This window comes from Lichenostomus cassidix, chromosome 8, assembly GCF_008360975.1.
Source record: "Lichenostomus cassidix isolate B80296 chromosome 8, HeHo_3.0, whole genome shotgun sequence".
NCBI classification, from domain to species: Eukaryota; Metazoa; Chordata; class Aves; order Passeriformes; family Meliphagidae; genus Lichenostomus; species Lichenostomus cassidix.
This window is the reverse complement of record NC_139489.1, coordinates 26,080,100-26,107,668: the sequence shown is the minus strand read 5'-3', so window position 1 is coordinate 26,107,668 and position 27,569 is coordinate 26,080,100. Positions and strand designations below refer to the sequence as shown.

Here is a 27,569-nt window from a genome sequence, read left to right as displayed (position 1 = left end):
CTCTTTTCTTTCAGTTTCTTACTCCCTTCCAGTATTTTTTGCTCCTTCCCAAATACCCTAAGTATAAGAGAAAATCTTCTGTTGCATTGTTAACTTTAGTTTTGAAGCTGACATTCAAAAAAGAGCAGCAAAACTGAATTTGAAAGAAAAAATACAATGAGATTTACTAAAAGAACATTGAAAAAGCTGCAGTGTTTTCTATTTGCTAGTAAATAGTTGGACCAGCAACACTCATGACAGAGCAGCACAAAGCACCTTCCCAGAGCATGTTGTTTTTTGTTTCTCTGGAAATTTACATGCTGAACACGTGGCATACCTGGTGCTGAGCTGGATGCTGAATGCTCCACAGTCTCCTGTGTTCCTTCAATGTTCTCCTTGTTCTCTGCCTGTTTCTTCAGTGTTCTCGTCTTGGAGGGAAGCATGGGTAAGCGTGGCAAGTAAGGGACTATAGATGAGGAGGAGGCTGTTCTTCCGAGCTCCTCTGCTACCTCTGCAAGGAAAAAAAGGGAATAGTCAAACAGACTCCAGCAAAGGAAGAGGAACAAAAAAAACCTGGGCCTTGACTGCAAATCCAGACTGGCAGGAAGAGATCCATGACTGAGAAATACATAATTTATGGATTTAGTCTTTGTTCAAGTCTAGAGGTATTCAGGGTCAGATGTTTTTCATAATGATTTCAATCTCATTTACATCTTTATAAATTCAGCCAAAGAAAAAGCAGTGGTAGGATCTGTACAGGGGGTCTATTACTAATCTAACTCTGCTGGGTTCAGGGCTGCTCAAGAGCTAAAGGCAGCACTGGATGCATTTGCCTCTGTTTTTAATCAAGGTGCCTCATATTGATGCTCCCCAAAGTTGTGTCCTCTCTGGATCAGGATCTAAGCTGCTTTGCTTGACACAAAGCACTGCACCTCCCTATTAGAAATGAAGACTGCATGTCAACAATAGGTCAACAAAAGGAACAAGTAAATGAACACAGGAAAAAAAACCTACAACCTCCTGGCCACACCCAGCTTGGCATTTGTGTGGCCACTGGATGTGCCTATTATAGATCCTCTAGTAAAATTCCATCTGGTCTGTTTTCTCTGTAGTAGGGAAGTTGATGGATCAGCTGCATATTTAATTTAAAAATTGAGCAGAATGCTCTGACATTTCTGTTTGTCTGCTGAATAGTATCACATTCCTCACCAGTATTTACCTCCTGGTAGATTATATTTGAGACTTGAGCTGCACAGATTTGCTCCTAGAAGTAGCTAAGCAGAAAATCCAGAGATTAAAGCACACTTTTTTAAAAGTGGAGGCTGGTAGAATAGTATTTCATGACCTAATTGCTGCAGTCAGCAAGGGACTGTGATATGCATACACCTTTCTCTCTCTCCATCACTCACTATTCCTCACTCCTCAGCCTGGAAAACAAGAGATTTCCTCTGATAGAGGAGACAATATTCTTTAAATGAGCTCTTTGGCATCTTAGTGCACAAATGAAATGACACTGTCTCCTGCACTAGAATGTGTCTGAAGTTTATTCAGTATTTGTGCAGCAAGTAAGAGAATGTATTTACCCCAGTTATGGCTAAAATAATAAGTAAGGGATGGAGCTCCATCTCAACCCCACTTCCAGCAGATGAGCCTTAAGGGGGCCCATCCATGAGACACAGCACTCTGGGGATCACCTCCAGTGCTGTTTCAGGAATAAAACAACAGCAGCTCTCACCCTCTGAGATGCTTGAGTCGTGGAACATGGTTTCAAAAGCCTGGTGGGTCTCAGCAAAGGAAGGTCGGTCTGGTGGGTTCCATTTCCAGCCTGCAATGTCAGAAAGCAGAGTAAGTCTCGGTGCCTAAAATGGGGAGATTAATTTTTCTTCTGTCCAAGGAGACAGAAAGTAGTCAGACTCTGACCTACTGTTAAACAAGCTTTAGAATCATTCACAGGTATTGATTCATGGCAGCAGTCAGTCACCCTACTGTATCCTAGCAAACAAATCTTGAGAAGAAGGAACCAATTTTAAAAATCCCAGCTCTCTGTCAACTCTACAGGTTTTCCTGATCTACCTATCCCCCTTTCTGAATTTTCTGGGCAAAGGACAATTCCATATTTGCTACCCTAGCTGCTTGGACCAAACACATCTAGCCCAATCACAGGTAACTGAGTGTGTAAAGCTCCAGGCACCATCCTGCTCACATGCTCTTAATACTGAAATTCAGGCAGACCCTTCCAAAAGAAGGATGTGTGCACCCTGTGGGGGAAAGATGAGGAGAGTGCCTTGATCCTAGAGAGAGCCTGGAAAGTTACAGAAGGAAAGTGTACACTTTTCATAATTGAAAGTGTAATTTCTGTAGTTAGAAAACTGCACTAGAGGAATGCCTTCTGGAAGCACTGTCTGCTGGTATCACCATAGGGTCTGGAAAGTGATTGGCTCATTTTGCATTAGTATCTCATGAATTCCCAGCTTCTGGGCTTTTGTCAGCTTCCTGAAGGTTTTTTAAGCAGTAACATTCTTCATCATTCCCCAGCTTCTTTGTTTCATAACTGAAGTCAACCCTGACTTTCTCTAATGTGCAGGGGCTCAGGTATTGCTGATTAACAGGCTGTTAACTACAGAGTACTCCCACCCTCCCAGGCTTTGTCCCCAAAACTGGAAGAAGATACTCACATGCTCTCATCAGTTCATACACCTTGGGAGGGCAGCCCTCTGGTTGCTCCATCCGATAGCCCTTTTCCAGCAGATCATACACCTGAGAGAGGTCAATGCCTGGGTATGGTGACATCCCATAGGTAGCAATTTCCCATAACAGCACCCCAAAGGCTGCAAAAGGAAGAAAACAAAATTCCTGGTCATAAGTCTGCCCTTGTGCTGTTCATTACTCTGTGGCCTTTACTGCAGCTTCAGGAAGCATTGTTTTCTAGCAGATATTTCAGGCCAGTCTAGGTGAAGACCTCACATGCTAAAAATGCTATTGATTCATCAAGTTGTGGCCTGGCATGTTTCACACAGGTTTCTGCCCAGGCCAGAAAGCAAGTTATTGTCTGGGCTGGCAGAAAAAACCAAAATGAACAAGAAAAGGACACTGAAGGTGAATTTTCTTACCCCACACATCTGATTTGATTGAAAAGGTGTTGTAGGCCAGGCTCTCGGGAGCTGTCCATTTGATTGGGAACTTAGCCCCAGCGTGGGCTGTGTAGGTATCACCAGTCATGAGTCGACTTAAGCCAAAGTCAGCCACCTTCACCACGTGATTTTCTCCAACTAAGCAATTCCGTGCTGCCAGGTCCCTGTACAAAGGAGAAAAGGACACTACTGCAGCAAAAGCAGGGCTTTTAAAAATGTAGTTTTGGGGCCCCACTCCCCTGAATCAGGAAGCGCTTTCTGTATACAGCAGGTAAAGGCAAGGTGAGCTTTGTCCTGAAAACAGTGTCAGAAACTGAGTGGATTTATTCTTAAGGGCAATGAGGTAAATCAGAATCAGGATTAATTCTTTAAATTCTATAAAATTTTCAGTAATGATGGCTGTTACAGTGCCAAGTTTATGTCTCCTGAGGATAGCCTCAGATCAGCAGCAGCTCCTCACACACTGGTAACATGTTTATGGCATGGCTTTATCTGGATTTAAACAGGACTTTGGGTGGACACTGTCTTGCACACAGGGGGTACAGGACAACACCAGCTGTTGTCAGGCAGTCAGGCACAAGATTGCTACGCAAATCCTGGGAAGAAGGTATTGCAAGACAGTATTGAAGCCAACACAGCCAATGGATAAGCCAGTGTGAATCCTAACTAGAAAAAACCTCCCCAAAAGCTGGAATTCCTGCATTTATCATTGCAATTCAAAACTGCACTGGCTCAACATGACTTCACCCACCTGTGGATGAAGTTCTTTTTCTCCAGGTACTCCATGGCAGAGGAGATCTGGGTGGCCATGTAGAGCAGCACAACAGCACTGACTTCCTCGCGGTTGCACTCCCGCAGGTAGTCGAGCAGGTTCCCGTAGGGCATGTATTCTGTCACGATGTAAAAGGGGGGCTCCAGGGTGCACACACCTGCCAGGGAGGAAGGAGCAGGCAGCATGTGAATAAAGCTGCCCTTTCTCACCAGTGTTCCTGATTTAACAGCCATTTATAGCATTTTGTACTGGTGAGTATTTCTCTGAAAAGTGAAGACTTCCATGTACAAGACCCAGGTCAATGCAGCCCAACTCAGAGTTCTGTCTATTTTTCTGTCCATCCACTTTATGGATAGAGAGGAACAAGTTTATGAAAGCACCACTATTCCTATATAATATACATGGAGCAGTAAGTCTGTTCTTTAGCAGGTTACAGAATGAAAAAGGAAAATTTTGAACACACAATTTGCTATTCTTCCCCTCTCCACCTTCATGAAGCTGAAGAGTGGCCAACTGGAAGCAGATACCTGTTAGCTGACAAGATTTCCAGACTGAAATGTCACTACAGAGTAACGTGAAGCAGTGCCATGTGCTGGCTAAGGAATCAGCATGGTGGGACCTGCTCCTAGAGCAGCATTCTCACACATTCCTGGGATGACTACTTGCTACAGTCACCGTACAAAGCACGTAAAGGCAGAGGAGGAGGGCAACAGGATACTCTTGTCACAGCTCTGGGATCCACCCTGCAGCACTGCTGAGGGCTTATTCATACCATTACACACATACGGGAGTAAAGCACAACTGTGCTGTGCATCAGAAAGAGCAGAAATGCGGCTCTCTGATGACAAATCTCTATGTCTCTGCTCTGGAACCAGACAGGGCTGGGCAAACACTTCATCTGTGCCCACTTTTTTAAATGGGTACAGAACAGTTGCCATTAGTAAAAGCCTTCACATTCTTCACATTTCTCCTTTCATCTTAGACTTGGCTTGACAGCTCTGCTCCTGAAAGCGCCAGAAATCCAGAGGTAATTAAACACTAGTAAAGGTTTAGGGTGTCTCCTTAAGAATCTTTGTGCGTGTAGATTTAACAGCTATGCAAACTAATAATGATCATCATATCATGCATCTGCCAGTGAGACAACAGGGCAGAGCCAAGCTGTAAAGCCTGTGGATTTCTTCCAGTACTGAACTGTTTGATCTCATGCACTTATTTGGTGATACACAGCAGCAGCAGTCTGGTATCTTCTGCTTCATTATGGACTAATTTTTTCTCTTCAATGCAGCCTTTTCTGTAAATGTCTCTGATTTGAGAAGTATGGAGAATGGTATTTGTTGTGCTTCCAACAGCATTTTTTCTGTTCACTTTGAATTTTCTTACGTTTTTTTCCGTTCTCTCAGAAAAATAAGTCCTGGGAAATGATTTTGTAAATCTGATTTAACAGAGCAGAGAAGGAATCTGAGCCTGATAACTGAACCCTGGAGCACGTCTAAGGCCAAGGACACAAACCAGCAGGAGGATGATATTGTAAACTTTTATGTAACAGTCGTGCCTCAACAGCAAAGTTGTCTACTAATGTAAGTGGCTTTATTTGATGTTTTATTTAAAATTAGTGTCTCTTAGCTCCAGTATTACATAAAGCTGTCAGAAACATCACCCCATAACCTGACCTGATTCATAAAGTTATATAAATACAGAAAAGCTGCCACTGCATTTAAACCAGACAAGTTTCTGCAAAAATGAAGACTAAGTAAGAACAGAAAGAGTGGAAAGAACAGAAAGAAAAGTCAGTATTTCACTGACCTAACAACTGCACTAGATTTGGGTGCTTGATCTCCTTCATCACAGCAGCTTCTTTCAAGAACTCTTCCACCTCCATGGTGTCTTCCTAGATAGACAGAGAGGCAAAAAAAAGGAACATTTATCTTCATGACCAAGGTCTGGTTAACACCACACATCCAGGCTGAAAATGTATGATGGCATCTTTGTCTCCATTCTGCTGTTTTGGCTTTTACCAAAGCAAAGTGTAACAGCCCTGAACAGCTGCCTGGTTGTCCTGAAGGGACTGAGCTGCAGTACCCTGGCAGTGCCAGGCTTGCTCATTTGGTAGCTATTGTGGCTGGTGAGAGGAAGACTCTCAGGATCACTGACTTAGTTCCCCTGCATAGCTATAAAAATTAAGTTACTCAGGGGGCACTTAGAATTGCAGTTGTTAATGCTGAAACAAACAGAAGGCTTTGAAAAGAAAGAGAAATGGAGAAGCTGAATTTTTCCAGGAGTGGAGAAGTGGTTCTAAAAGTATTTTCAACAATTTTGATTTCTTAAAAGCCTCCACAGCTCGTCTGGAAGAAGGGAAGCTTTGTAACCGTTTCTACTTGTCTGATGTGGACATGCAGCTCCTGCTGGACCAAAATCCCAATTTGTTTCCAAGCCACATGCATTTGTATAAGTTTGATAGGGTCACTTTGATCTGCAAAGTTACTCACAAGCATAGATTTTATGCAGATCAACACACTCAATTTTCTGATGTTCGTGTCATTAGGTGTGGTTGAGAACATTACAATTTCCTTACTCGCATCGTAAATGGTGACCAGATGAACAGTGCCTGAAATCTGAAAACTCACCTTTAAGGTTTTCACAGCGACTGTGAGATTGTATTTCTTCCAGACTCCCACATAGACCTCCCCGTACTGCCCTCCCCCGAGCTTGTGCTTCATGGTGATGTCGGTGCGCTCCATCTCCCACTTGTCATGGATGGGGGACACTCCATACACAGTGGGCTTATTGCACTTGGGTGCTGGGTAATGCAGAGTTGTCACCAGGCCATCTGCCACCGTCGAGTGATGGTGCACGAGCTCAGCCAGGGTGCTGAAACGGCTTTCTGCTGTCACATAGACCTGATAAGCAAGAAATGGGAATCTGCTCAAATGAAGGCAGCTGGAAGTTTTCAGGAACATTGGAAAACAGGTACAGTACAAACATTCTAATGTGGGGTTTTTTAAATCATAGAACCAGGGTTTTAGAATACTTGTCCTCATATTGTTGGGATGAGGTTCCCTTAATCTGTAGGATTTCTACCTGCAGAAGGTAGCTATGTATAAGCCATCATCTATGAGCTGTGGTGTCTCCTGCCTTATGTTTTACAGAACTAGAAGCTGGAACTTTTAGCCCAGCACAAGGCCTCTTTCTGCATCTCAAAACACACCACTACTTGATCTAGGTTAAAAATCCTGACTTACCAAACTTCTGCTGCTTCTAAGGGGACCAGTGGAAGGCTATCACCACCTTCAACCACAGCTGCCTTGCTACCCAGCTACCTTCATCCCAGACAAGAAATGTCTGCACTTCTTCCAAAGTGCTGTTTGGGAAATTACCACTAAACCTTTGGCATCCTTACCTTCCCATCAGAGGTGGTGTTGATCCTGTAGTGGTAAACACGTCCTTCGTACCTGAGCGAGATGGACAACTGCCCTGGGCTGCTCTCGCTTTCCCGAACCAGGAAGCTGCCATTGATGAGGCTGCTCAGCAGATACTCTGCTGCACTGCGGGACACTGGCCCGTGGTACCAGGAGTGCTTCTCCAGGCTGTTCACTGGAGTGATGTAGTTGCTTGGTACCCAGCCCTGCCCATTCTTCGAACGTACCTCACTCCATTCACCATTCTGGTTGTAACCCAGGACTCGCAACTTCTCACCTGTCACCAGAAAGGAAAGAGCAAAGTAAGCACACTGCAAGCTCATTGAGGGAGAAACTCAGCATCAGCTGAGCCTGGGTTTGTAGCTCAACAATAAAATAATCTTATAACTAAACTGCTACATATAAAGTATTTACAAAGCGAGGCTTCAGACAGAATATCTAGGATACTGTTCATTAATTTAGTGCAGTCAAAACAATGAACTCAAAAAGCTTCTTGTTCTCCAGCTTATTAGACTAGGAAGACTTTATTTTCTTGGAGGGATGAGGTTTGTCTCTTTGAAGCCTTAAATAGCATGTGATTTAAAACAGTTCTGCAGCAGGTCATATTCTGATACATGTACTGATTAGAAACAGAAAGTCTCTTGCAATGTTTAATTCTTGATTCTGCCCCAGGTGCAAGTGCTGAGTTCTGTTACCATCCATAATGTACCCATTTCCCTCTGCCCTCCCTACAAGAGGTAACCTCGCAGGGACAGTGACTGGGGGAGCCTGGAACAGGAGTGGGCTGGACTGTGCCTGTCCCAGCAGAACTGCCCAGCAGGTGTCCCTCCAGCACCGTGCAGGACAGCTGTCTGCTTCCCACCATCACTGCAGGGAATCACCTTCTCCAACTGTGCTATTCCCATTTGTATCCAGAGGGGGATTCCATTCCCTGACTTCTGTTGCTAAGTTTTCAAGCTGGCAGCTGCTCTGCACTCCCAGCCTTACCTTTGGTGATGCTGAGTGTGTTGTCACCGCTTGCTACAAAATCGTAAAGTGCAACAAAGAGATTGGGATCGCTCTCAGTGGCTCCAAGCAGGTTCTCCTTGGAGCTCCATCTGATGGCTTCGTTCAGTGCCTGGGGTTCAACATCGCAACCGTAGGGGCGGTGCAGGGCCTCTGAGGAAAGGATGGGAGAGGCAATTATTTTGTGTACAATTGTAAATTACAGAATCAGGGAATATCCTGAGTTGGAAGGCACTCACAAGGTTCATCCAGCCCAACTCCTGGAGAAGGTAATTAACTGCCTATAAGCCTACATATATTAAACTTCTATTTAATATTTATTATATTATATATGCTTTTATTTTTCTACACCTCTATTTGAAATTATTTAAGCATTCACAGATAAAAAATGGGTGCACAATTAAAAGCTCTCATTTTAATTACATTAAATAGTGAAGAAAACCTTTCAATCACAAAATGTTATGTTTTGTCCGTACTGTTTCTGTGGTGGACTTAGCCTGGATTTGAAACCAACATTACAAATACAGATAAGACTGAATTATGGCAATATTAACAGGAATGCCAGTGATTTGCAATACATTTCAAGACTGTATAAACAGAGGTGGAAAACTGACAGGGACAGAAGGCAGTACAGGTGATGCTGGGTATTTAGCAGCAGCATGTCCTTTGCTGTTTCGAAGGACAATTGAAGCAAACTTGTCACTACAAGGGAGTGGGGGGAGGAATCAGAAATGTTTTATAAACAAAAGAAAAAACTCCCTACAGTTCTAGTGATCATTAAAACTAAGCTAAATCCACAGAGTTTTAGGAAGAATTGTAGTAAGAAGCAAAACTGCCTGAATACTTCATGCTAGTGCTGTGTCAAGAGTTAGCCATCACTGGCTTTCTAAGTCATGGAGAGGTTTTCCAGGAACATGTAGCAAAAAAAAATTCAATATTAAGACAAGAGAAAGAGCAATGGTGTGGTTTCATACATGTGGCCTGCTCAAGGGAGCAAAAACATGTGGAGGTGTAAAGTCATGTATTTTTTAACTGATGGCACAACTGATCTAAGTTCCTGTCTCAATATCTATTTCCAAACTCACTTGTTGAACTTACTTATGGAAACATACACTATAAAGAGATTAATTGAATACATTAAACAGAAAAAAAAATTCTCTAAAAGTAATCTGAGGTTTTCTCTGCTTTACAGTCATTGCTTTGGTCCATTTGTGTGAGGCTGAGAACTCAGGTTTGGGATGTTTTTAAGCAGACACAGGCAGAGAATGTGTGTGTGGCTATACCTACCCTCCTCCCAAAAGGTCCCTGAGATTTACACTTGTGAGCAAGAGCAGGTCTATAAGGCACTTGAAAAAGGAACAAAGAGCTCAAACGTAACACAAGGACAGGAAAACTGGGAAGTCAGTGAGACACAAAACAGGAAGAAGCCTGTGCCAAGTAATAGGCACAGTAATATGGCAATCTGTGTCACAGGACAGAGCTCAAGCCTGGAAAATGAGGACAAAGAGGGGGTTTCCAGACTATAATGCAATTTTTTGACCATATTGCAGGTATATGAGAAAGTAAGTGGTTGAGGTTTGTTCTGTTTTCATTTTAAACATGTAGCTATATGGCTTTTGACTGCATTTCTGGTAATTATTCAGAGTTCCACTGCTTGCATAACCTGTTCATCCTGCAATTACCTGATAATCTAAAAGCAGCCTACTGTCAAGGTTCTTCTAGCAAGAACAGAAGAGACGACAGACTAAGCCACCCAAATCTCAGTTCTTGGATTGCATTGCCTGCAGATGCAATATTTACATACACTTCTTATTCCTAACTCTGAACTGCAATTAGTTTTACAAGATATTAACCCATCAAACTGGATGCTATCACCGAAAATAAGAAATCCCAATGCTCAGCCACCTACATTATAGCATGGCTGTCAACATCCCACTGTATTTTCTTAAGGCTGGATGTGTGCATATGCATGTCCAGTTGTTAAGCTCCAGGAAAGAACATCAGTTCCTAAATCCAGCTCTCTTAATGAAGTAAAAATACTTATTTAATTAAATAATACATTCTTTATAGTCCTAATGTGACTTGTGTTATAAGTGCTTCAGTGCCTTGAGCAAAGACAAATGTGCTGTATGAGAACCCTGACTTACACATCTCTGCTGAGAGCAAACACAAAAGTAGGCAGTTTCCAAAAATACCCAACCTTTCAGCTCTGAAATACCTTAATGGTGTTTAATTAACTTACTTTCAATTATGTATCTGCCAACCAGTGAAAGGCTTTAAACAAAAATATAACATTTATTCTAAATCAAAGCATCCTTTAAGTTTCTTTCTCCAGCCAGAAAAGCTCATGCACTGAGCACCCACAGACAGCATGGAGTGTTTATCCATGCACCCATGGATAGCCTGAAGCTGCCCAGTGCCAGCCCAGCTCCATAGCTGCTGCAGCAAGCCCTGTGCCCAGCTCAGCCCACTGCAGGCAAGGCAAAGCCAGCAGAAATGGCACCTGCTCAGCACCAGGAGCTCTGCCCACATGGAAACACGTGGCCCTTTGCTGGACTGGAAATCGGGAGTGAAAGCAGATGTGGGACTCCTACCACTCTCTTGGGAATGCCTGGGAAGCTGGCACATGTTCTTAACACCCATCTGATGTACAAAAAAGCCAGCAGAAGTTAATCTTTGATGAGGAGCTTCAATCACTTAGCTACAGTGCTTACCTAAAACTTACATTACCTAAAAATCAAACCCTTTTAAGAGTTCATGTCTCACTAACTTGCTTCACTTTCATGTTAGTGACTTGGATGCTTAAGTAACTGTAAAGGTTACCCAACATCTACTAAAGGGGTTTTTATCAGGATATAAAAGTATTCCATAACAGCCCATGCTGTTCCATACAGTGTGGGATCTACACCATCCATCACAGAAGTGAAGCATGATCATCACACAGATAACCAAAGCATGCCACCACTGATGCCCCTCCAGCTGAATAGTTTGCAAGCTCTGTCTGCACCAAAAGCCAGGAAATGAGCTGGGAAATTCTGTTTCATATCAGCTCCTTTTCAAGGTTAACCATAAATCTTACACTATCACTTTCATTTCCCATGCAATGGAAAACTTACATCATCACTTAGTGAACAAGTAATACACAGTCACACAAGGAGGTTACGCTTCATTCATCTCCTTCCTTTTCTTTATTCCCACAATACAATTTGCTTCTCTCCGGATATGAATGCTTTCCTATCCAGCCAACACGTAAGGGGTGTTTTGTCCCCTACCTTGCTGCCAACACTCTGATTACCAATCTCTTTGGTCTCAGAGCAGGAGGTAGAATATGCTAGATCTTAAATTTCAGAATCACTTTAAGTGCTGGAGTGGTCTCTATTTCTAAAATACTGTGTAACTGCTCATAGAAAAGAAAAATTTCAATAATCCTAAAATCCCAATAAAAGCTGGCAATCCCACACCTGCCTGGGGCTGATCTCACACTACAAAATAAAGATAGACTTGAAAGGACACCATCCTCCTTGAAGCACTTGGAGAAATACAAGAAAGGGCTAGGCCAGGATTACATCCCAAGTATCCTACCTGTGAAGCGCACGCCAGGCTCAGAGGCTCCCTCGCCGAGGCAGCAGAGCAGTTTGCCCTCCTTGCCATAGCTGCTGGACTGGAAGAGGACTGTCCCCACACTCATGCTGTGCTTCCCAGCGAGCAAAGAGGCTGCTTGGCACCACAAGTCCTGGGCTGAGCACAAAGGCCTCCACACAGCAATCGCTGCTGGCAAGGCTGGGGGCCAAGGGGAAAAGAAGCGCTGCCGGGCGGGCAAAGGAGAGACTGGGAAAACCAAGCCCTGGGTTAACGTGGTTATTAACTCGATGGGAGGGTGGAGCTTTCCAGGGGCTGTTGAACACACAGAGGATGTGGGGACTGGACTGCAAGTTGAAACAGCTTTGACATGAGCTGTAGAGACAGCGTTTTATTCCACTAACAGTTTGGTAACAAAGTGTTTGGGAAGAAAGCAAACAGTTTCCTTGGAGAAATTCCTTTGCACAAATTACAAAACAGATCACCCATTAAGGGGACCGCCCAGATTGATTCACTTTTCCACTCCACATACCACTGCTGGAGTACTACTTATGTGAATCAACAGGAAAGGATGTTAGTGAAAATAAACATGTCAGAGAGGCACAAACACGGAGCACGTGAATGTTCTTGGACATGTCAGGAATTCAGAAAGACCCAGAAAAGCAAGGACAGCACAGCGCACCCAGTCTGAACTGCATATTTGCTGTTTTAGTAACACTCAGGACAGCTTTCCACAAGAACCCCATCAAATTACCTCTTAAAACCCCCAGATTTGTTTGATGAATTCTTTAAAAGCCCAAGAGCTGCCTTGTAGCAGGACAGGCTCCTCCTGCCAGGCGGCCGTGGAAGGGTTAACAAACCAGCACTCACCATGGCCGTCTCACACCTGGGAGGGTGGTGGGCCTACAGAGGGGTATAAAAGGGAGCAGGGAAAGGGAAGGCAGTGGTTTAGGCCTTTGGCGGGGGAGAAGAGTTGCTGCAGCCCAGAAAGGAAAGAAAGCAGCACTTCTATAATCTGTCAACTTTGCCATTCTGGGAGAGGGGCAGCTGCACTGTGTGATAATGACTCAAACCAGGCTAAAGGTAAGCAATCTGGCTTATTCTAAATGTTTGTGTTTTACAAAGCTGTGGATGTGGAAAAAGAGCATATAGAACTGTGGATATACTGTGGTGATGAGGAGTTGCTTTTCCCATATGGCTTCTGACAAGGGTTATTTCCCCTGCAATGAGCACCTAACATTTGTGGAAAATTAACTTAGGACACCTGCATACTGCTCTTCCTAAACTACTGATGACAACCTCTTTTGTTCCTCTTCCAAAACCACGCTCAGTGAATCCTGCAGCATGCTACCCAGCGGTCAGAGGTTGAGATATCTTTACTTAAGAGCTCTTGGGCATTCTCTCCTCTTTGTTTTGCTTCTTGCAGTTTACTGTTTTCTCAGCTTGTATTTGCTCCAGGTACTCTGAATTACTGGCATTTGTACTAAGCTTAACATATCTGCTAATACACAGAGAATAATCAGAATTGTGGAGAAAGACAGCACAGCTTCAGCAAGACATGGATGAGCTTTATGACAATTACCCTTTGCTAAAATGGTACCAGGAAAGGACAAGCTATGTGTGGATTTGTGGCTGGATTAGCCTCAGCTGTGACAGTTACTAACCTTAGCTAAAGTAACACTTTTACTTCTTAGTTAAAATACAACAGATGAGTAATTGGTATTTGGAACAAAGAAGGACTAGTAGAAAATTAAGCTGGATTAATAATGTATCTTGTGCATATCCCTACTTACCCCATCAATTTTAGCCTCAGTCAGAAGAGTCTGTAGCCAAAGCCTAATGGCTGGCTGGTGTGTTAAGAGCTCCTGATGGGAATCAGGTAGTTGCCAGCACTGGCATCAGGGGTGAGAAACATTTTGGCTGAAAGCCTTCTGCAACAGAGTAATTCTGTGTCTGTCCCCTTTTCAGACACCCTCCTGAAGGTGATCTCCAGTGGAAAGGACACAGAGTGCATAGCAGTTCATAAGGTCCTGTCAAATGTACCCAGGCAGAATAAAGTCTAGCATCTTTCTGGCTTCTAGATGAGCATTATCTTTAAAACTGATTTTCCTAGATAGTTATTTTATGCTGCAGGCGATCACCTTGACATCTACATCCTGTTCTGTGCCCTTCACAGTAAGTGCACGATCTAAAATCTTAATTCTGGTACACTCAACTTCCTCGGTGGAAGAATCCACCTTTCAGGCACAGCAGTTCTTCCCAGCTCTTTACACTATTCCCCGTGGTGCCCTTCAAAGCTGTTTCCTGAGAGTGGTTACCCTTCCTGTACAACTTAAGTCATCCATTTAGAAACATTTTTCTACTTCTTCCAGCAGTGGGGAAAAGTTGAATAAAAGGCAATCTTGCCGACAATGCTACTTTGTAATGTACAGTTCAGGGACCTTCTAAAAATTTGCTATACTCTCAATTTCAATGTTCCTTAATGATTTTTAATCAAAGAAAAGTGTATTAATGAAAATACATCGCTGAAATGGATTTGGTGTTGCTGGCTATAGGCCAAAGTGACTGGTTTCTCAATGGAAGGGAGAGAGACAAAGAAAGGTTTATAGGGTAAATACTGGTTATTACATGCAGTCTCAATCTGATATATTGGTGTTTTACTGCAAAACCCACAGGGTGTAGATGTATTTTTTTCCACATAGGGACAATTCAAATACAAGGCCACCAAGATCCCTGCATATGCCACACCTCTTACTTTATTTTCACTCTTGAGTCTTTAAACTAAATACCAATAAATTATCTGTGATGCTGTTTTACAGATAGACTCATTTTATTTGCTTGCTTTTAAGACAACCAAAGAACAGGCATTAGTTAACTCAGGGCATGGAAAGCAGACCATCAAGTACATAATGACTGCTGGTATAATTGGTATTTTCCACTGCACCTTCAAAACATACATCACATTACACCACCAGACCTTCAGATCTTTAACTGGCTTGTTAGAGGGAGGATTTCTGCCTTAATGAATACAAGGAAACAAAACTGATAACACAGCAGCAAGTGGGTTTCCTATTTTGCTGACACGATTGGAACAGTATCAAGTTCTACAGCAGCTTTGTTTCTGAAGCCAAGTCTCAGCGCTTCCTGCTAACCAAAAATACTCAAGACAACCTACATACTGAAAAGCAACCAGTGCTGAACAGGCCAAGTTTCTGCTGTCTAATAATGTGGTAATATTCAAGCAGACCTATGAACTTCCTTTACCCTGTAACAGACTGCAGCCTTTACCTAAATGGACCACCTAGTCTTTCTGCTGACATCCATGTGGCCATGAAAAACACCAGTTTCAAGGGGTCAGACAGCTCACATATGGCTTTGGTAAAATGCAGGCACTGACTAAATGCCATTCCTAGGTGTTCCTCTCCTGCAAGCAACCAGACTCTTAATAACGTGGTTTGCTAGAGCAAAGCACAGACCCATAGTTAGTCCTTGGGCCTCCCACAGAGTGGAGCAAGGTTTAAGTATTGTAAACAACTCACTGAGGAAAGCCAAGAAATAGAGCTCCAAGCCAAGAACTTGGGATGGGCAAGGAGTAGGTTTCTATTTATGGTACCAGGCTAGGAGAGACAGAAAGGGAGGTGATTTCAGACACAGTGACAAAATTGCATCATGAACAGCTCACATCATATAAAAGGAAATATTTCAAGCCAAGCTGGTAGCACTGTCATGACTCAATTATCAAAATATCTGACACAGATAAAAGTGACCTTTGGTATCAGAGAAATACATGGAGAAACCTAAGAGCTCTCCATTTATTTCATCTCTTATAAACATTCATTTTGCAAGATGATGAAGTGCTGATATGATACAGGGGTTAAAGAGGTGGGTCTTTGCCTGGAAGAAGTGCTTCTTGGCTAGCTTGATATAAAAATCCAAGGGAAGACAAGATTTGAGGTTTTGGTGTTATTCAATTCTAATTGGCAGAAGGAGAGAGAGAAATTGATATCAACTGATTTAATTCCACCATCATATGAAGACTTCAAGGCATTGTCTGTCTGCCTGAACATTACAAGGGGTTAGCTGTGTTAAGATTTTAGACAAACTGCCTGTCTTCTGTTCCCCTGGTACCAGGTACTCCCTCCCTTTGTTATTAATGCAATCAAACAGAGGTGTTCCTCAGCCCATACTTTGCTCAGATGACAGTGACACATTTCTCCCACTATCAACACAATGCAGTGCTTCCCTCTTTCTTCCTCAACTAATTTGTATTGAAGCAGCTTTTTGTTGCAGAATCCAGTATGAAATAAATTAAGCTTAACCTCCCAAGCCTTCATTTCAAAATCTTCATTCCTTTAATGCAAGATGCATAAATCTCTTCATAGGTCAAAATACTGGCTGTGACTGAACCATCTACAGAAGCATTTGGTAGCTTTGCTGTTTAAAGAGAGAATTTCCAAGCAGATGAAGTATTGATCATGTTCAGTACAATACTCTTAGCCCAATAGTCTGGTTCTCACTACCTCTAAGATTTTATGTCCTCACAGAACTCTGTCAGGAAGATGATTCTGGGATAAGTGCAGCCAGAAAACTGAAGCAGGATTTTAGATGCATTTAAAAAACATTCAGGGTGAGGAATCCATGTGAGCACAAGAGAGCTGGATCTAACAGCTGTCAAAAGGTACAACAGATGAAACCTGTCACAGGTACTGGGAATGGTCAGAAGCACAGGACCAGTCACAGTTCAAGTCTGACTTCTTTAAATGTGCCTCTGAGTGAGGAACCAAAACCCAACAGCACAACAGCTAAGAAAAAAACCTCACTTTCCTGAAGAGAGATTTTAAGGCAATTAAAATTAGATACAAAACAGATGTTTAGAACAAAAAGGTTCTTAGAACAAAAAACTATGTATGTAACCTCTTTGCAAAATCCTGAATACTGTATCAAAGTGTTTGCTCCCTTAATTCCTAAAGATTTGCTCAGCTCCGATAGAGCCAGTCAGCTTTGGAACTGTGAGGATCTAGAAACAAGCAGAGACCAGCAACTGTAAATGCTCTGTATCACATACCTCTTTCCATGGAGAACTGAAGCTCCAATCTCTCTTCCTCTGAATGCTGCCTATAGTGGACAGCAACTACTCCCACAATGACAGCTTTAGGGGAAAGAGTGCTATGAAGGCACACTGAGATTTTGAAGGTAACTGGGAAACTGTAGATCAAAAGTCTGTTTGACATTCTTCCTCTGTCCTGGCAAGTTCCAGTAAACCTCTCCAGTGTGAAGAGTGAGGAGGATTAGGTCACCCAGTCCTGCTCCAGGAAAGGTGGGATGGCCAAACATAGGACAGCTTACAGCAAGTCATTTAGCACTTTTTTTAATCAGTACTTTGGGAGAGAAGTTGCTCAATGGGGATTACACTTCACTCCAACAGAATTCCTGAGCAGTCAGTACTACTGGCCACATCAAAGCTAGATATTATCTACTTCGAAGCAAATCAAATGGGTACTTATTTACTCACAGTGTTAACACAAACATTTGAAGTAAGAGCTCTTCCGCAAAAAAGCTACTTCAGGGATCAGCTGAGCCGTGATTTCTGAAGAAGCCAGAAATACCCACACTCACGAAGTCTAGCTGGAGAGAGGTTTATTTTGCAGATGTAAAGCACTAACTGATCAGACCTTTGAGCTAACACGATATAAATGTCTAAGCTGCTTTCCCAGTGACATAATAACATCTTATTAGAAGCCTTACAGTATTAGGCACTCTCCTTAGGCTCAGCACCTGGAACAATGATCATCCTAAACTGCTTCTCTGCTGCCTTTTTGAAACTTATTTTTAGCCATTTTAGTTAGATGGAAAATTTGGAAGGAGAGGGTAGGGATTAACTCACTGACTTGTAATCTCAGGAGAGAAAGAAAATATCAATCTAGCAGCCCAAATTTGAGTTGATGTCACATCTCGAGGCCCAAATATTTTTGCAAGTGCCTTGGACAGGCAGCACTGCTTACCTTGTGGAGGATATTCGGAGGGCAGAGCTCCCCAGGTGAGCTGATACAGCTTCAGTTTCCAGTACATGAGTTTAATTTTTTAATGGAATCCCAAAACGCTTGTTAGCACAGATGCGATTTCTCAGTTCCATCCACCCACACAGAACATGCAGCAACTGCCACGGCTACATAGTACTTCTGTTTTTAAAAAAATTCTCCAACTAAAAATAAATCACAAAACTGTCAACCTCATTTGTCAGCAACCAATATGCTGTTCAAACCATCGTCCACAGCAATTTTCTTCTCTTGAACAAAGAAGGGGGTTCCTTTTTAGAATATTTACTTCATTTGACTAAAATACTCTTGTGATCTTGCCTCCTTTGAAATATATTTGTCTCAGAAAATAAACAAGCGTATCCTTTCCTCCAAGAAAAGCTGAGCTTTAGCATGAATACTTGCCCAAAAATTGCATGCCGTGTTGTTAACTTCAGAACCAGGGAAAACTCCTACTGTGGAAAGCTCCAGAGCCTGACATCCAGCTGAGCCCTGGCTGAAGGAGGTTTAGTTTTCTTGCTCCTTCTCACCCCTCTGGGCTGATTCCCTTTGGGGGGGCAGCGAGAATGTGAAGTCAGAGAAACAAATCCATGGCACTAAACTTAGCTCCTGGCTGCGAAGCCACTTCCTGTTGGCGAAACCCAGACACTTGTCATTGGCTCCACTGAGCAGACAAGGGGCTCATTCACAGCACCGGCCCAACAGCTGCTCAATGACCAGGGTAACACGAGCCCCAGCCACTCCAGAGGGAGAATTCCGAGCTCAGCACCCACAGCTTTGCAGTTTCAGGCTGTGTCACCACATTTGCTTTTCCAAATCTAACTGCAGTGTTTAGCCCTCATGTGTGTGAACTCAGTATTAAGTCAAGAATGCACTCACTGAAAAAATGCCTTTGGAAAATCCTTTCTGGGTTAGGCAGAATTAATACAGGTTTGAAGGAAAAGAAGCTACTGTAAGACTGAGCAGGCTCAATACTCCTAAAAGTAATTAAAAGTCACTGTCTGACTTGCCGGTGTAGAAATAAAATGGGTTTTATTACAAAGACAGATAACTGCAAGTGAATAGACAAAGATTGTGAGTAAGTTAAGTGGAATTGTATTGAAAATGTTTATATAATTTAGTAGGTTTGTATTGGATATTATTCAGTAGATCAGATACTTTAAGAGAATAATACCAGAACCAAATTTTTTTAAATTATTTGAAGAGAAGTAAGACTAGCCAACATATTAAACTTGATGGAATTTTATGCAGCTAAGATACAAACATGCATTTTATCAGTCTGCCACTAAAGATGCTTTACATCTACTGCAAAGTTGTTGTGGATTATCTGCTAGGGACTAAAGTACTTTTAGGGACTAAAGTACTTCTTGATTGTTAACATCAAAACTATATAACATTTAAATGAAGTATGACAAGAAAAAGAAGTCCTGCCCCTCTGATTTAGCAGAACACTTAAGAATGTCAAAAGCAAGTCAGCCAGCTGACAACTGGGATTCTTCAGGCACACAACAACAGTCCTGGGTCACTTACAGCCCAGCATCCTGCCTGGGGAAAGGGTAGTCATATTATTCCAGAATACTTTCCAAGCCTCCAACATGTTGCAGCTCGAGGTGCTTCTGAGCCAGAGTTGGCATTGTTGCAGTTAAACTTCCTGTCAGGCCTTATTTTGTCCAGCTGCTGTTTGAAGTACTGCAAACTAAACTCACACATGAACAAAATCTTGCTGCCACAGTACCAAGAGCTCACAGCATCTTGTAGATGAAAGAATAGGCTCTGATTGGTTCTGGCCAGGACATCTTCAAATTTCATCTGGCAATGCTCAGTCTCTACAGGGCAATTTCAGAATGATCAGTACCTGTTAGTGGTTTCCCTGCTACTTGATTGTTATAAGCCCTTATCTCATTCTACCTCAGCTACTTCTCCTCCAGGCTGAAGAGTTTCTCTCAGGTCTGATGTTATTGCCCTTGGGCACTTTTATCCATTCCTCCTTTGGGTTTTTCCAGCTCTGCCACACAACCCTCCACACAACCAGATCAGAATTACATGCAGGATTCAAACCATAGCCTTGTACAGTAGCAGAACTATATATTTTTCTATTCCTAATGTTCTGTTTTTTGGACTATAATTCTAAACGTTGTAGTGATATATCTTATTACAGCTCAAAGATTGATTCCTGTTGTTACAGGCAGCAGCTCAGAGCTTAATACTTCATATGCAAAGGCAGAACCATTTTCCTTTGTGTCCCACCTTCTACATGTTCACACTGAATCCTGTACCACTTCTTCAACTTGCAACCCCCTGCAATCAAGTTTATCACTTGCCATTTGCTTTCCTCCACATTATTTGTCATAGGTGCTCTTAATTAAGAAAAACAGTTGAATTGAAGGCAAGTTAGAAAGCTGAGTAAAATACTTTATTCCTGTTTTAGAATTGCTTCATTTCTAGACCCTAGTCACTAAAAGAAACATTGATGTCTTCTAACAAGTTACATACTACAACCAGTAGTTAGTAGTTTGTGGCCTGGTTAAGTCAGCAGATACTGCTATCCTAAGGTGAGGGGCACTTAAAAAACAAAACAAAAGTTACTTTGCAAAGGAAACAAGAAGACTGGTTAAAGACTAGAAGACTGGTTAAATAAAGTACAATTGGTTCTAGGGAGAAATAACCCAGGAGAAGGAAAACTTGACTGTGCCTGGATGCCAACAGAGCAAAAACATCCTGCAGATGATGTTTTTTCTACTAATTTGTTTTCAGAGCAGTAAAGAAAAGCAAACAAAGCACAACAGTGTGGAAATGAGAGACAATTCCCCAGAAACATTAGGCCACATCTTTTGCCTAGGTTCATGACTGCCAGTTCAAAAAGCAGAAATTGCAAGCAAAATGCTTAGACTAACCTTAAATTTGGCTAGCAAGATCAGACTAGCAAGGACAGAATCTGCTCTACAGACAAATAAACATAAGGGAGGTTGCTACAATTTCAGATTTATCTAACAATTTGTCAAAAGACAAATCCCCACAAGAGCTGAGATCTATTGCCAATTTACAATGCTAACCTGAATACTAATGGTTTGTTTTTCTATACCACTGCCAATATCCCCTCCTTATGCTGGGGAAATACAAAAGAGGAAAATAGTTGTTTGGATTTATCTAGGATCGTAACAGGCTGTGAGACAATCCTAACTAAATGAAATTCTATTTTATTTCATTTGGCACCACAATGCCTTCTATTCACCTGGATATAAGAAGCAGACAGTGTAAGGTATATTAAGAGTAAGGCTTTTCAAGACCAGATTATGAACAGTAACTTAACCATATGTGAAGATTAACAATGACAGGGAAGGGACCAATGCTGCCTTAGCCCCCTCAAAATGCAGGTAATCCAAACCCAAAACCTATACAACTGCTCCTTTGGAGTACTTAGTGATGAGGTTCAATAGAGTGCTACTCCCCTGATTCTAGCCAAATCTATTCCTCTTTTGTTCTAGTTTTCATCTGCTGCTTGGAGGTTCTTGAACAGAAATGCAAAACGACAAGGAAAGTATCTGCTGTGTGCTAACACAGATCCAGCAACTAGAAAAAGCAAAAAGCATAACTTCATTTCTGTCACTAGCTTGCCACACAATTACTTGACTAATTTTTCCAGTTCAGAGAGTAAAACAACAACTCAGTGTTGACACACTCAGAGAACAGGAGCCAGTGGTAGTTATTTAAGGAGCTTTCCTCCCACAATACTGGCATAGCTGTCTGAGACATCTCCCCTGCTGCCAGTACGGGTGGTACCACTGGGATGCTCAGAGGATTGGTCAGGGTATTGTCAGCTGCTTTAACTGGGGCCACTCAGCCTCTGCTACAGCTTCTGCCTTTGGGTGCCACCTCCCCCAGTGCTTAATTTAGTGTATTTACTATATTTATTCTGAGGGAGGAAGGAAGAGGGAAAGGGCTGGAAATTCCCAGTGGGAGGTGTAACACTGCGGCTCACTCAGCAGTTCGTTTCCTCTTGCTCTGGAAAGCGCTGGTTAGTTCCTAAACTGCATTCATCCACAACATCAGGTTTTGTGGATCTGACTGGGGATAGTAAGATGCTTTTCCAACCAATAGGGTCTCTGACAGAAGGACATTGCAACATTCAGTTTCATGGGAGGACTTTTGCCAGTTGTGCCACACAGCTGGCTCTAGGGAGCTATGTAAAACTGCTTCATTTAGGAGTGGTGTTCTATGAAATGTAAATTCTGAACTGAAACTGAGACCAAGGTCTGGCTGTGCCAACTTGCAACATCCCCACATCTTCTAGTTTGAAAGGCCAAGAAAGGTCCCTTTCTCTTGTTCATTTAAGGTATTTGCTTCTTTCTAATTCGACAGAGTTCCACCTCATTCCTTCTTCCTCCTACTCCACAGAAAAACATTCCCAGTTGTTGCTGTCCTATACAGGCTGTCAGACAGCTGACTGCCTGGATTACACAGGGCTGTATTGTATCCCTGCAGGAACCAGCCACACAAAGTGTTTCCTTTGGGATCAGGGCTCACTACTGGGCTGTACCAGCACACCAGGTGCTGTCTTGAAGTTGGAAATCCCAAGACAACAGGCAGTCCTCCATATTTTCCTCTCAAAACATTCTCTCTTGAGCCTCTTGAGAGTACAAACTTCCTCCAAATCAGCTCCCATGCAACCAAAACTCATGGTGAACTTGTACTCAGCTCTGACTTGGCCCCTTATAGCAAAGGGGTACTGTCTTCTGCCTTTTGTCAAGGTACTGGAAATTAAAGGCACTCCCAAGTTTTCTGCAGCTTAGGAGATCTTTCAGTTGCATTTCTGGCAGCTACCTGTGGCACTGTATTTTGAAGACATTTAAATAACCATAGCTTTCCTCAATATAATTAGAAAGCAGAACATTTACCATCCCATGTAAATCCTGTTTTCAGACAAGGGCTTCTCTACCTCATCCTTAAGAACACATCTTATTTAGCATTACTACAAGACAACCAGTTGCTGCCAGCTTCTGGAGATGCCACTAAACCTGCCTTTCAGGGCATTTCTCTTTTGGAATTTCATCCTGCTATTACGTGTTATTTAACTCACAAATTTCTTTGGAAAAAGTACCCTTAAGGCAAACTACAAGACATGCCCAAGCCCAAGAGCTGCTCCTTGGCAGGCCATGGAACATCCAGAGGCAGATCCCATTAACTCCCCACTGAAAGGTGCTGTGCTTGAGGTTTAAAATGGGTTTTCAGCTTAGAGGGACTTTACAGAATCAGGAGATAATTAATATTTGAAAGTTATTTGAGGGGTCTTTAGAATTAATGACATGTTTCCTGCTCATCTACCTCACTGCCAGAAACAGCCTTCTCATTGCTTTCAAGCTACTTTAAGCACTTAAAAGTCACTATAACAAAGCTGCTGCTTAGAAGTAACAACCTCCTGGATAGGTTACAGAACTGAGTAGGTGCCCAAACTGTCAAAAACAGTCAGGCAAGGAAATATGGACATATTATTATTTTAAGAGATCCAAGTCTCTTAAAATCTGAAATAAATCACACATGCTTAAAAACGTTAATTTTTTATAAAGCCTGTAAGGTCAATCCCTGAAAAAACTGACCCAAGAGCTGAAATTTGGAAAACTGGAAGCACTCAGCACACTAAGTTACTCCAGCAAGGATGCTGAAGTTCCAGCATGATGCATCAACAGAGATTGTGGGACCAACACCCCTTTAAGGTCATGCTTTCATCATGAATAGTGCCCCAAAAAGGGAAAACCTCTGAACAGCACCCAAATCAATGACTGATATACAAAAAATGAGAGCCTGGAGAACATCCAGCAGAGACCTGCATAGAGCAAGATTTTTTAATTTTTTTTCCACTAAAAAGACCAGTAAATTAAACATGCAGGGTCACACCTTGGGCTCTGACGCCAGAGACTGAGTAATGGCAAATATCAAATCGTTGTGATCAAATACAGTGAGCAAAATCAGCCCTCAGAAGGACTGACTAATCTGGGATGGCGTGTCCTCTTCCCAGCAACCTCAAATGTGACTGTTCAGTAAAACTTCACCTGAACTAGGTCTAGTGAAAATGCAGTGGAAGATTACCAGGGTAAGAACTTCATTCCTAATTACTACAGAACTAGACTAACAGATTCATTGGCAGAACTAGACTCTTTGCGCAGAAATATTGGTCTCTTTTTGACAAGTTTCCATCCATTCAGCCTTATCATACTGTTGTTCAGATGACCAGGATACAAGTAGGCTATATCGTGTAAAAGTTTACTTCCAGATCAGGTATTTCTTAGATCAATTTATAACTCCCCTCCATCATAGAATAAAAATTAATGCAACTATTCTTATTTTGAAAATTCCTGGTGAATCTTTTGGAAATTATGTATTTTGAATATTGCAGACAGATTATTTATAACAGACCTCATACTACTAGTATTGCTACTGTTGGCCTCATTATGGGGCAATCACTTCAGACACAAGAGATACATGCTGTAGAAGCAGAGCTGAAACTGAATTACTCAAAATATATGGAGTCTAATGATTGTGTTTCTAAAGCAAGGGCAGGGTTTCCTACATAACGACAGGTAAAGTAGAATTACAGCGAAACCGACAGTCTTGGCTTTGTTTTTAGTGCATGAAGGTGGCTGCTGTAATCTAAGACAAATACATAAAATACAGGTTGTTCCTTTAAACTGGAAAGGAAAAATAATCAGGTCTGGGTGTGGAGGTCTCAAACCAGTTTTAGTGGGAGTTTTGCCAATGTTATAAGAGCAGCACACCACATAAGGGTGGTACTCTCCTCTCAAAGAAGAAATACAACTTGAAAAACCAACGTGTGCAAAAACAGGTGTAACTTGGGCAGGGGAAAAGAGGAAGGACAATTGAGAGCACCCTGGTAGGGCACAGAAAAACAATATGGTCCATTATTTATGTTCAGAGGGATGTGGGATGTGGCACCCACACAGGATCAGCCATCTCCCCTATAAAGACATTAGCATTACCCTGACAACCTGAACTGGGATATGTAGCCTTTACAATCATTACTAGAGAATTATGAAAAGAAACACCTCCAACAATTCCTAACTCTAATTAAGATTCATAAACTGAACCTTCTGCAGCTGCTGAGATTCATCTCCTGTTTTTGTCTGGAGCGTTGGGGTGGGGATCACTATGCAGAGCACAGACCCTGGCAGACACACATGCTAATTGTGCAGCTGTCTCTGGAGGCATACAGCATTCCTCCTGAGAACGAGGTGTGTAGGCACATTTTTTTCAGATTTAAAGTTGCATGAGTGCTACCATACAAAGGTGAGAGAGCACACATGCCACACAGTGACGTGCCTGCTCTTTTTGTCAAGAGGCAGTCAGGAAACAGCAGCATGAGTATTTAACCCCAAACTGTGAGGTTCTTCTAAACCTGGATTGTTGCTTGCCAGATTTGTGACAAGATGCAACGACGATTTTCCAGTGAGGATATGTATTCTAGTAAGATTTATTTCCAAACCCTCTAGCAGGTAATTATCTCCCCTGCTCAGGTAACTAAACAGTAAGATCCACAATTTTTGCTTAAACATTTTACTAGCAATTGAAAGATGGAAGAGCAATAGGATGTATTAAATTCCAGGTTTTTGCTGAGGCTCTACCTGCTTTGTGGGTGACTCCCCTCACTGTTGCTAACCATGCTCTACCCAGCAGTAAATGCCTATTCTGAGACACATTAAATTCACAGCCTACACAACATTCTCAGTCAGGGCATGCTAATATTATGATATGATACTACACAGGATATTTTTGTAGCACTTGATATATTGAGTGTCTTGCAGTTCTGATGTTTTATTCTTTTGACAGCCCTACAGAGTAGTAGGACAAATTTGTACTATGAAGAAGGTCTAAAGCAAAGGCCAAGTCATTTCCTAAACATTTGGAAGCTATGGCACAGCAGGACTCAAAGCGATCAGTGATCCTTCCTGAAGTGCAACACTCGCAGCTTTCATTACAAAACACTCACAGTATCTAACTAATAAACAACACTTTCAGTCAAAGACATAAAAAACTCTGAAAACAGCTACTGTCCCAACTACTGATGTTCTCTAAACAAAAACTCCTCCTCTAACTCATAGCTTTGAGTTAAAGCATTAAAAAAGGGAAGAAAACCTGTCATAGAGCAAAGCATAATAGCCTCTACAGTCCAACTTGGAAAAGAGAGCATGGGCCTGTAGAAAGGGTGCTGCATCCATAGTTCTGCTGTTGCATAAACCATGTGGTGGGTTTGTGCTTCACTTATCTGTATGACAAAACAGTCTTCCTTTTATAAACTTACTACTCTATCAGTGCAGAAAAAAAAAATAGATTAAATAGCTAACTACTATGGAAAACAGTTTTTCTAACTGCAGGGATTTTTACTCATGCCAACATATATATTTATAAAGATGATACCTTCACAGGGAGAAACTCTTTTCTCCAATTCCTGCATGTCTGTAATCCTGGTTCTAGAGCTGACATCCTTTGTCAGCAAAGGCAATGAATTTGGGAACAAACTAAGGGCGAACAGTCAGAGAGGAAGACATTGTGCATCACCTGTCTCATTTTCAGAACAGATGTGGCTCCATATAAGACACCAGCTGTGTAAGAATGCTAAATGCTCTGAGGAAAGGAAATTGCTCTCCTGACTCAGTCACCAGCACCAACTCCTGGGCATTCAATTCTGTTTCCCCTTAAGCCCCAGACATCTTCATTTCACCCCATATTGTCCATGGAATGACACTTGTTACCAACACAAAGGACCATTATCTAATTTCTAAAAGCACAAGAGAAATCCTTGGAGTTGCAACCTTCACTTTGGTGTACCACAACAGTTAATTCTGTATACTAAAGTCTGCTTCTCTAGTAACAGACAGATGTTGTTTGTGTAATAACTTCTGTTAAGTTTCAAAAATTACAAGCCCACCTCCCTGCAGCTCAGGGGGTAACCTTGTGATGAAGGGTGTTTTTCTGTAAGAGGAAATAACACGTGGGGAGCTGTAACAAACCAGATGCCAAGGCCTGAAATGCATCTAAGATCTCAACTTTGTAGCAAGCCAAGAAAGTTTGGGGGAGAAAAAAAGGACATCTACAGCATACCAGAAGCCATGCCTTTGCTTTTGCATGACAGTATGCAAGACAGGAAGTCTGCTTTGGCTGCATTTTAAACAGGTTTTCATGTCTCCTTTCTAGAGAGTCTGTTTTAGGACTGATTAACGTGTTTCTTTCAACACAGCTTTTCACTCGCTTGTATTAGAGGGAATACTAAGTGACGTTTAGAAAAAACATAAATGTTTCCCAATGTAGTGTAACAACTACCCCACAGCTGAGCAGTCAAAGGCTAATACCACTGTAGTGTCAGGTGATCTTATTTTTTGGTAATTCCACCCCTTTAACACCAGGTTTGGGATCACTTTGCAGAGATCCCAGCAAACAACCCAAGCGCATGAATGCTTACTGCAATTCCCTTTGTATTTGTCTACTGCTAAAGAGTCAAGACATTACTCTACAGTTCTCTCTCTCTGTTGATAATTCACTGTAGCTTCAGTCTCTTTATGGATTTTTGAGAGATAAAATTGAGCAAAGCACAGTGCTTTGAGCTTCCTTTTCAAGTCCAACAATTAACACAGACATTACCCTT

At 42.1% G+C, this 27,569-nt stretch overlaps 1 protein-coding gene across 2 annotated transcripts in view; it reads right to left on the bottom strand.

The window, feature by feature from the left end:
- Nucleotides 1-27,569, bottom strand: part of ABL2 (ABL proto-oncogene 2, non-receptor tyrosine kinase) — a 45,467-nt gene that overhangs the window by 6,594 nt on the left and 11,304 nt on the right. The window contains exons 1-10 of one of the 2 annotated variants that reach the window (XM_085068609.1): nucleotides 11,886-12,129; nucleotides 8,286-8,456; nucleotides 7,280-7,575; nucleotides 6,507-6,779; nucleotides 5,686-5,770; nucleotides 3,862-4,039; nucleotides 3,090-3,274; nucleotides 2,655-2,807; nucleotides 1,715-1,804; nucleotides 317-490 (exon numbers count right to left, since the gene is read on the bottom strand). In XM_085068609.1, the coding sequence (XP_084924735.1) occupies nucleotides 317-490; nucleotides 1,715-1,804; nucleotides 2,655-2,807; nucleotides 3,090-3,274; nucleotides 3,862-4,039; nucleotides 5,686-5,770; nucleotides 6,507-6,779; nucleotides 7,280-7,575; nucleotides 8,286-8,456; nucleotides 11,886-11,991 (1,711 nt within the window). In that variant the 5' untranslated portion in view covers nucleotides 11,992-12,129. Of the gene's footprint in view, nucleotides 1-316; nucleotides 491-1,714; nucleotides 1,805-2,654; nucleotides 2,808-3,089; nucleotides 3,275-3,861; nucleotides 4,040-5,685; nucleotides 5,771-6,506; nucleotides 6,780-7,279; nucleotides 7,576-8,285; nucleotides 8,457-11,885; nucleotides 12,130-27,569 lie in introns of those variants that run through there. The other variant, XM_085068607.1, reaches the window with a different exon arrangement.